Source organism: Piliocolobus tephrosceles, chromosome X, assembly GCF_002776525.5.
Source record: "Piliocolobus tephrosceles isolate RC106 chromosome X, ASM277652v3, whole genome shotgun sequence".
Taxonomy (NCBI): Eukaryota; Metazoa; Chordata; class Mammalia; order Primates; family Cercopithecidae; genus Piliocolobus; species Piliocolobus tephrosceles.
Genome location: NC_045455.1, coordinates 21,133,708 through 21,144,061, shown reverse-complemented (window position 1 = coordinate 21,144,061; position 10,354 = coordinate 21,133,708). Strand labels below are relative to the sequence as shown.

Here is a 10,354-nt window from a genome sequence, read left to right as displayed (position 1 = left end):
TATCTATCTATCTATCTATCTATCTATCTATCTATCTATCTATCTATGAATGATAGGGTCTGGCTCTGTTGCCCAGGCCCAGTTATGTTGCCCATAACTCACTGCAGGCCCAAACTCCTGGGCCTAAGTGACCTTCCTGCCTTAGCCTCCCAAGTAGCTGGGACTGTAGGCATGTTCCACTGTACCTGGTGGTTTTTATAGTTTCAAGTGTTTGAAAAAAATCAAGTTAAGAATACTACTTTATGACATGTAAAAAGTGTATGTGAAGTTCACATTTCAGTGTCCATATATGAAAGTTTTTTAGAATCCAACTCCCCCTGTTCACATACATATTATCACGTTAGACCAGCAGTGTGGGGTAGTGCTGGCAGAGATGATGTGGCCCTCAAAGATGAACAGATTTAATATATGGCCCTTGACAGAAACAGTTGGCCATTCTCTGCTTGAAACCAAGGCCCAGGTACCCACAGAGTATGTCGACCCAGGGTGGCATCGTCCCTTCCTACCCAACTTGCTTGCTTCCCTATTCCCACTTCTCACGGGCTTGATTCCTTCTTATTTGGCAAACCCTGTCACTCAAACCTGGCCCAGATCAGGCTGCCAATTACTAGCTTTATGAAAGTACTTATTACTGCTTGGAGATGTATTATTTATGTGCCTGTTCACTTGCTTACTGTTTATCTCCTTCTCAAGAATGTAAACTAAGGACACAATCTTTGAGAGGGTAGAGATTTGGTAAATCCTGTTCATTTCTGTACCTCTAAAGCCTTCAGTGGCCCCTGGCATACAGCAAGTGCTCAACAAATAAATACTTGCTGAATAAATAAATGTGCTTTGGGCAGTTACTCAACTTTTGCAGTTTCCTCACCTAAACAAATACAGATGACAACGTTGACCTTGGAGAGAATGTGTGAAGAGTGCTCGAGGACACCAAACTCAGTGCTGCCAGTGATGCCTGATGGAAAAAACATGGTTCCTACAGCACAGGAGACCTGGAATGTTCCCTGACAGTTGTTATTTAAACGCACAAGGTAAGCCAGTTAGACTTACTGAGGCTCCGTTTCCTCCCCTATAAAAATGATAGTAATAACATCTATCTGTTATGAGAAATCATGTTCCTGGAAGGGCTCAGGAAACTGGAAGCTTGGTAAGGACATTAGCTATTTCTCTCACTTGCTCAATGATTTCCAACCAGTATCCCTAAACTCCTCCCTGCTAGTCTGAAATGGTGATGCCCTGTTGAGCTGCTCCTGACAAACCAGGGCCAGCTTTAGCTGCTGGATGCTACTTAAGTAAAGCTGGGGCAATGTAGGGACTCTTCTAATGTCCTCTTGAATGAGAAAGACACAATGAGAGAAATGAGCACACTTTCCTTTTTTAATGGGACATCTAAATACCAGATAAGATCACTTCAATACACCATACTAGGTTTTTAACATTTTCTCTGATTTATCTTTAGTGGCCTTTACAAGGGAGAAAATTCCCGTTAATTAAATTCAGAGATATCAGAATTGCTAAGGGAATTGTTCTGAACAATGGTGTCATGAACAAGAAGTAATACAACCTTTACGGAGATATTATTAAAATGATTTAGAATATTAAAAAATGTGGGAAGCAAATATGACAAGAGATTTTGGCTGGAAAAAATAATGGTCCCATCTCTGTCTGAAAAGGAATCACAAATGCAAATATTAAGGGATGGGATGAGTAATTTAAAAAAATATCCAAAGCAATAAGGATGCTGATGGTTATAAAATGCGATAATGGTTTGTATGACAGAAACTAGCCTACAATAGAGGGGCCACATTTGGTGCTTGGGTTAGAACTCATGGATCCTCTTAATTGTTGATTTTATTTTCTTTTGAGGGGAAATGGAGTAAGAGCTCTGCCTCCTGGCCATTCCCTGAGCTTTGCAGCTTGATATGTGTATAACCTCTTTAGGTCAGAGAGGAGTGAGAAGCAACAAACCCAAGCCAACTAATTCTTATGTATCTTGAATTATTCATTCCAATAGCCACTCTCTAGATAATAGAGCATTTTAGTTAATGGAGAAAACAATGGATAAAATGAGAGGTGTAAGCCTATGTGCTAACAAGGTGAAACATCAATGGCTAAAACCTGTGTAATGTTCGCTTCTGAAGAGGAAAGGAGGGGTTTAGTAAAAGGAGAGATAATGGGATTATTTTGAGGAATTTTACGGCAATAACGTCCATTGGGTTGGTAATTATTCTGTGTTTAGAAAATTATTTTTTTGAGTTCTTTAAAATGGAATGAAGCACAAAAATTTTCTGCAGGGGATAACTTGGTAGGCTGATGACTATGACTGATATGACTTGAGGTCTTCTATCTATAACTTATTCCTTTCTGTCTCATTAATTCAAGCACACAAGCATCATCTTATGATTCAGTAACCAAATTACAGAATCACTGGCAACTTCACATCTTATGTTCAAGAATCCTTGTCCTGGGAACTCTCTTTGTAAGGGTAATATTTTTAAAAAGCAACAAATAACAATGACAGAAAACTTTCTTTTTTGGAGTTATTCATCTTGAAACCACTCAGACAAAACCCATGTATAGTTTCATGTCAATGTTCACTTAATAGTCTTCCAAATCGTTTTTGATGCTTCTTTGATCCTTAATGAAATAGTCATGTGTAATATTGCACTAGAATTTTACAATTTCTCTCAATATTTCAGGTACAAATGTCTATGGGTTGTGTGTGTGCATAGCTGGATAGAGAGGGAAATGATGTAGCTGAACCTGCTCACTACCCACCAGACACTATCATAGCTCCTCAAATAAGGCTTCTAAAAGCCTCTGAAGCAGGGATGCTTCCCATTCCATAGAAGAGGAACCTGAGACTCAAGAAGTAAAGTAATTTGTAGAGACTCTAATTAATAAAGAATAAGGGATTCTAGCTCCAGCTTGTCTAAGCAATCTGCTGAGTTTTCTTCTTTTGGTGGGAATAGGGCAGAAGTTTGGGTCAGATGTGAATATTGATGAGGACAGGAGAAAGTGAAAAATTACTTTGCTGTTTTGTCATTAATGAATCAACTGGTAGATGAAACTCAATTTCAGCTTTGGTATGGCTGAATGTAATCCATCGCAATTATTACTTGTGTTGTGGAATTTATGATTTTATTCATATCCTATGTTTTGTGGATCAGAGCTCTCTCTGTCCACAACACTATAACAAGCATCACAGCCTGAGGAAGACTGAGAAAAAATTAAAAGGGCATACTGCTCTTGAAGAAAGTCAGGGCGTCATCTTCTAAAACCATTTTGTACTCTGTAAGTTTCTGGTGCTGGGAAGGATTTTCTTACTTGTGTCCTGGAAATTGACATCATTGCCATTGTAGGCGTTTTTCAGTTTGTTGGTCATCACACGGAGAGCCATAATCTGCTGTCTGATGAAAGTGTCGGGCCGAGTGATGTCCACGTCCACCTCGGGATTGTTGATCTGGTTGGTGAGCCCATCATTCATGATCTCAGGCAAGTATCTGCAAGGCAGAGAGGGAGAGAACAGCTTAGGGAGATGCCACAGAAACCATAAAACCAGATGCTGCCATGCAAAACCAGACGACTGTCTCTGACAGTTGGCCAAGACACCTGGCAAAAACTGGATCTGGTTCCTGGAAAAAAATGTTAAATAGTGAAAACACAGAACACATTTTTTTCAGACGAAGATGTGGCTAAAATAGCCTCAGACTAGTTTTTTAAACGGCACTGAATTCTTAGGTAGGTTTGCCTACAAATAAATGCGAAACTGGGGACCTATGAGAAACCACTTGTATTAATCTGTTCTCACACTGAAACATACATACCTGAGACTGGGTAATTTAGAAAGAAAAAGAGGTTTAATAGACTCACAGTTCCACATAGCTGGAGAGACCTCACAATCATGGTGGAAGATAGAGGAGGAGCAAAGGCACATCTTAAATGGTGGCAGGCAAGAGAAGTGCCAAGCAAAAGGGGGAAAAGCCCCTTATAAAACCATCAGATCTTGTGAGAACTCACTATCATGAGAGCAGCAGCCTGGGGTAATAGCCTCCATGGTTCAATTACCTCCATGATTCAATTACCTCCCACCATTTCCCTCCCATGACACTTGCAGATTGTGGAACTAAATTCAAGATGGGACTTGGGAGGGGAGAGAGCCAAACCACATCACCACTACTTCACATTAATGACTCTTTCCTCCCTCCATCCCAAATGTTAGCTTAGGTCAAGGATTCGATAGCTTTGTCGGTTCTGCTGGTGTTGGTAGTCAGAACTGGGCTTATAAATCACGTATGATCCAAGAGAGTTTCCTGTGAGGATGCCCATTCTTAACTGCAGAGGCACTACCTCAGATCTTACTCAGAAGAAATTCTGGATATGAAAAACCTGCTTTGGGGACATTTCAGAAGTAAGCAGTGGTTACTGGAATGATTGAGGTGTCTATTAGGGTTTTTATTTTGTAGTAGGATCTTGGTTTTAATTAGGTAGATTTACCAATGTTCAGTAAAACAGAAGGGTAAAATCATCAAATGAGTCCAAGTTTTACTTTTCTTTCATTTGTATCAAAATGTCAAAATTGTCAGTCCTTCAATGTGAGCTGCTTAAGCTGTCTAGGGGTATTTATATAAGTGGAGGCTAAAGATCTTGGAAATGTACTTGGGGCCCTCTCTGACTCCTTACTCTCACCATCTGTCCATCTTCCAGTCCTCTTCCTCTTCTTCTCACAGAGCTTCTTATACCTGTTTCTGTTTTCCCATTTCCCATTTCTCTCACTGGAGAGACACCCCCTGCAGCCTCAAAGTGACCCCCCCCACACCCTTCTTTCCTCTCTAGAGCATCCTGCACATGCTGTATGATTAATTTTTAAAAAATATTGCTTTCATCATATCACTTTTTAAAAACTTTTGAGGATGGTAGCTAATGTTCAGTAACTACCAGGCACTGCAGTAAACATTTGACACACATCTTTAAATTCAGCCCAACAGCAAATCTAGGAGATGAGGACTATTTTATCCTTGTTTTATGAAACAGAAAACTGAGGCTTAGTGGGAATAAGCCAATGTGCAAAGTCACAGAGCTAATAGCTGGCAAAACCATGACTTACACCCAGTCTAGCTCTCGAGCCCCAGTGCCCAAACACTGCCCCAAACTGCCTGGAGGATCATCAACTAGAATTCATATGTTATAGCTCAGCAATCAAAGAGTCTCCACCCACTTCTACTTTCTCATACTCTCTCCAGGGACCCTCCTTGTCTTATAGAGTTTACTCCCTGTAGCCATCCTATGCCTTGCTGTCCTACAGGTTTTCCTTGCATAGTGAAATTTCCCATTTAAGTCCCAAATACCCTTAAAGACCCAGGCCTATCCTCACTTTCTCTTCAAGATATTTCCCAGCTTTCAGGGATCTGATCACCCTTTTGTCAGGCTGCCAGGTTTGGTTGGGCATTTCGTGTGCTGCACAAACTCACCCCTCGAAGCTGCAGGAGTGAGTTGGTGCTGAAATCCAGACCACAGCTAAGCTACACCCCTGCAGGGTACCATCCACCAAAAGGGGTGCCTTTTTCTTTTCTTTCTGGTACTCTTTTTTTAGAAAACTTCAATACATATAAAAGTAGAGACAATAACATAATGAACCCCCATGCACCCATCTGGGTGCCTTTTTCTAATTCCTACTAAGGTGCTATGTTTGTCTGTGTCCTAGTAAGAAACAGATGGCACACTCAAAGGGGTGACAGAGTTTAAAGAAGATGCTATTTATAAAGGTTGAACAAGTTAAAGGAAACCAGCCCAGAGAGGTGAAGCGCCCCGGGGCCGGCCTCAGGAGAGGGGGGCCCCGGGGATAAGGGGAAGAAATTGTTGGTTGAATGAACAAGGAATGAACAAGAACTGATACCACAGAGAGGCACCCAATGACACGGCAACTGCCAAACCAACATCTATCTGACACGGCAACTGCCAAACCAACATCTATCAGCAAGGAGGCCAGGGGGAGGAGGCCCTGACCCCTGTAGTCCCGCCTCTTGACCCCCAGCTGCTGCCTCCCATTGGCTGAACCAACTGGAAGCTGGTGGGCAAGGGAGCCCAGATGATACAGCTTGTAGAGGTCCTCCAGGGCCAGGGCCACAGTGGAGGGATGAAGATTGGGTCTGAAGGGAATCAGGACATCAACTCTGGCCCTCTACAGGCCCGGGACAGCCCTACCTAATTGCCATTACTGTTATTTATTTATTTTTTTTGAGACGGAGTCTCTCTCTGTCGCCCAGGCTGGAGTGCAGTGGCCGGATCTCAGCTCACTGCAAGCTCCGCCTCCCGGGTTTACGCCATTCTCCTGCCTCAGCCTCCCGAGTAGCTGGGACTACAGGCGCCCGCCACCTCGCCCGGCTAATGTTTTTTGCATTTTTAGTAGAGACGGGGTTTCACCCGGTTAGCCAGGATGGTCTCAATCTCCTGACCTCATGATCCGCCCGTCTCGGCCTCCCAAAGTGCTGGGATTACAGGCTTGAGCCACCGCGCCCGGCCTACTGTTATTCTTTTACTTGCTCTACTGTTGTTGCTTGAAAGCTCAAAAACCATATTTTCCTCTATTTTATTATTCCTATTTACATATTCTTGTATAATATCCATATGCTTGAAATTCTTCCCTTCCTGCAAGTGATTTTCCAAGTTCTGGAAACCAAAAGCTCTATCCATCAACCTCCAAAAGAAGAACTACACAGAGAAACTTTGGTATTTAAGCTATTTTTCAGGTATTGAATCTTACGCTTGATGTATTTGTATATGAAATGGTTTACTCATTTTAAATCAGAAGTCCCATGAATAAGCTCCATGTCTTCATCCATATCTTGAACAAAATCGACTTCACAATGCTCACTAAATAATGAATAATAAAACACACGGAGTGCATTGTAAATCCTTTTCCATGAAGCTCCAACTATTTACTGCTCTAAAAAATGGCCTCATAGAAAATTTTAAAAGCCGTGGACTCATATCTCTTTCTTTTGCCATAAAGCATAACTTCTGTCCTGCGTTTTAATATATCCGGTATGTAAATAAATTCCTGTTTGTTCCTGAGACTGTTTTCCTGATGTAATTTCTAAAATATGCCATTGGATTGACTATTACTGACAGGCAATTATATGAGCTAGGATCCGTGAGCTCTACCTAATTGTTACAGCCTATTGGAATAAACAATAGCAGGTGCAGCCCATCTTTTGCTGACACCAGAGCTGAGAGGTGATGGTCAATTCTGGTGTTGCTCCTCTACATTTTGGGAGATGACTCCTGCAGCTGTACCTATGCTGAGTCAGAGGCGAGCTTTGTTTCTTTCAGATGCTGTGTGCACTGCATGGTTAGCCGAGACTCATGTATCAGAAGCTCACTGCAATAGCTTACTTGGGAATGCTACCCCTGGGAGTCTGAACATCCAGGAACAATAAGAGACTGCCAAGTAAACCCAGCCTCTAACTGTGCCTACTGATGCTCAGCTGCTTACAATAAAAACAAGTAACAGTGCATCCGTGTCCTCAAGAGCCTTTTCTCCTTTTGGTGTATTCAAAGGGTGACTTTGGAGACACTGTGAAAACTTAAACCTAAAACAGCTGAAAATAAAAATGGTCATTTTGTCACTCCAGAGGTAAGTCCTGAATCTAAATCTATAGATGTCCATTGTGCGGCCCAAAGGGTCTGTGAAAGCCCCACTCAGCATGAGGACCTCATGAGTCCATTTATTTCTTGCCTCTCACATTTGGTTTCTTTACATAACACTCCTGTCCTGCAAGAATAGATACCTCTTTGAGCCCACCATGTTATTCCTTTTACTGGATTTTTGCACAGCTTTTTGACATGACAGCATCCTGTTTTTGCACCATCATATCCCTGGGAGACATAGAAGGAGAATCTTGGCAAAGAGAGCCTAGGTTCCAAGGCTGTGGATGCACGTTTACCTTAGCCTCGGGAGAAGCCAGCAGTGAGGACAACCTGGAGAGTTGAGCAGGGATGTCATGGTTTGCCAATGCAGCCTGCCCTGGGCAAGTGGATGGCATCCATGAACAGCCAAGCACAGCTTCCTCATTTGGGTTGCCTTCTGTTCTGCAAGAGTATGGCAAGGAACTGAATCTTTGGCACTTTTACAGAATTATTTTTCTTTGCATCTCACTGCATATCGTAAATGTCGGCGTCCTTGACTACATCCAAACATTAGAACAACTGATTAGGGTGGAAGAGTCCTATGGAAATTTGGGGGGTGAGAGGGCCGATACATCCAGTCCTGTGGGTAGAGTTGACAGTTCTTGTCATCTGAGAGAGATTAAACACAACCATCCCCACAGAAATTTCCCAGCAGCCAACCACAGCCTCCGCTATTCTCAACATTCAACATCACTCCTGACAGTTTAACCAATGCTTCCAGAAAGACCCTGTTGATATGTGCATATGCTTAGTATTTCTCATCATCACGTTAATGCTGGTAGCTGTTTTGATGTAAGGCACTGCGTAGTGGGGGAATAGGTCACATGACTCTCAAGATTTAATGAAATTTGAAAGCCAGTAGATCTGAGAAGTGAGGCACTAGCAAGGAAGGTTAGCCCGGTGGTGCTTAGTGGGGGTGTCATGAATTCAAGTAGGAGCTAAGGCAGGAATGGGGAGAAATGGGGAGCTTGGGTGCCGGCCTGGGCTTCTTCTCTGGTGCATGATTCTTCCCCTGACTGTTACTGCCTCAAGGCACAATAAGGAGGGTAAAGTGAAAGCAATTTCAGTAGTTTGTTGCCACAAATGAGCTCCACTCAATACACATCTTTATAGCAATTTTAAATTCTAAGCTACCTATTCATTAATGTTAAGCAGGTTTAAGAGTTTTACTCATCTAAGTAGATGTAAATCTCTATGTGCAGTGCCAAAATTCAAGACCCCCCCAAATTTTCCTCCATCTGCTTTTTAGCAAAACTTCATCTCATCTGAAACAAGGTGAATTATAGTCCTCATGTATCTCACTTAGTATGAATTTTAATACATTTTTGCTGCAGAAATACTAATATGTTTGATTGTGGATTGCAGCCCCAGACCCCACTGGAAGCATGATGTAATATATAACATATTCACTATGGTCTTTTTCTGAAATCTAAAAAGTTGTGGATTCTGAAACACATGTGGTTTCAAGGGTCTCAAATAAGGGACCGAAAGCCCAGCAACCTCTAGAAAAGGTACCAGCAACCTTTTCTAGAAGATTTCTTAAAAATCTAAGTTTTAAACTTCCCACATATTAGGATGACTATAATTTAAAATACACAAACAAAAAAATAACAAATGTTGGTAAAGGTGTGGAGAAATTGGAATCCTGTGCACTGTTCTTGGGAATGTGAAATGGTATAGTTGCTGTAGGAAATAGTATAGCAGTTCCTCCAAAAATTAAAAACAGGGCCGGGTGCAGTGGCTCATGCCTATAATCCCAGCACTTTGGGAGGCCGAGGAGGGTGGATCACCTGAGGTCGGGAGTTCGAGACCAGCCTGACCAACATGGAGAAACCCTGTCTCTACTAAAAATATCAAATTAGCTGGGCCTGGTGGCACATGCCTATAATCCCAGCTACTCAGGAGGCTGAGACAGGGGAATCACTTGAGCCTGGGAAGCGGAGGTTGTGGTGAGCCAAGATTGCGGCCATTGCACTCCAGCCTGGGCCACAAGAGCTAAACTGTGTTTCAAAAAAAAAAAAGAATTACCATACAATCCAGCAATCGCATATATATACACCCAAAGTACCAAGAACCAATGTTCATAGTACCATTATTATATGTATGAATAATAAATATATTATTATTACAACTGCTACTTGGATTCATGACACCACCGGGCTAACCTTCCTTGCTAGTACCTTCTCGGACCTATTGGCTTTCAATCTCATTATTATATATATGAATAATAGTACTGTGAAGAGAAGTATACAGTTAACTTTGGGATATCCCAAAGAATGAAAGGCAAGGACTTGAGCAGATATTTGTATACCTCTGTTCACAGTACCATTATTCATAATAACCACAAGGTGACAGATGTCCACTTATGGATGAATGGAGAAATAAAATGTGGTATACACATACAGTGGAAATATAATTCAACCTTAGAAAGAAAAAACATTCTGACATGTGATACCACATAGATGACCCTTGAGGACATTATAGTAAGTGAAAGAAGACAGTCACAAAGAACAAATATTTTATGATTCCACTTATATGAGGTACCTGGAATAGGCAAGTTCGAAGAGACAGAAAATAGAATGGTGGTCAGCAGGGCCTGGGATAGAGGGGAGGGAATTTATGTTTAATGGGTACAAAGTTTCAGTTTATGAAGATAAAAAAGTTC

At 41.8% G+C, this 10,354-nt stretch overlaps 1 protein-coding gene across 1 annotated transcript in view; it reads right to left on the bottom strand.

The window, feature by feature from the left end:
- Positions 1 to 10,354, bottom strand: part of LOC113219610 (glypican-6) — a gene marked incomplete at its 5' end in the record, with an annotated part of 584,830 nt that overhangs the window by 5,484 nt on the left and 568,992 nt on the right. The window contains 2 exons of the mRNA XM_026446588.2: positions 869 to 955; positions 3,328 to 3,503. Coding sequence (XP_026302373.2) covers positions 869 to 955; positions 3,328 to 3,503 — 263 coding nt within the window. The remainder of the gene's footprint in view (positions 1 to 868; positions 956 to 3,327; positions 3,504 to 10,354) is intronic.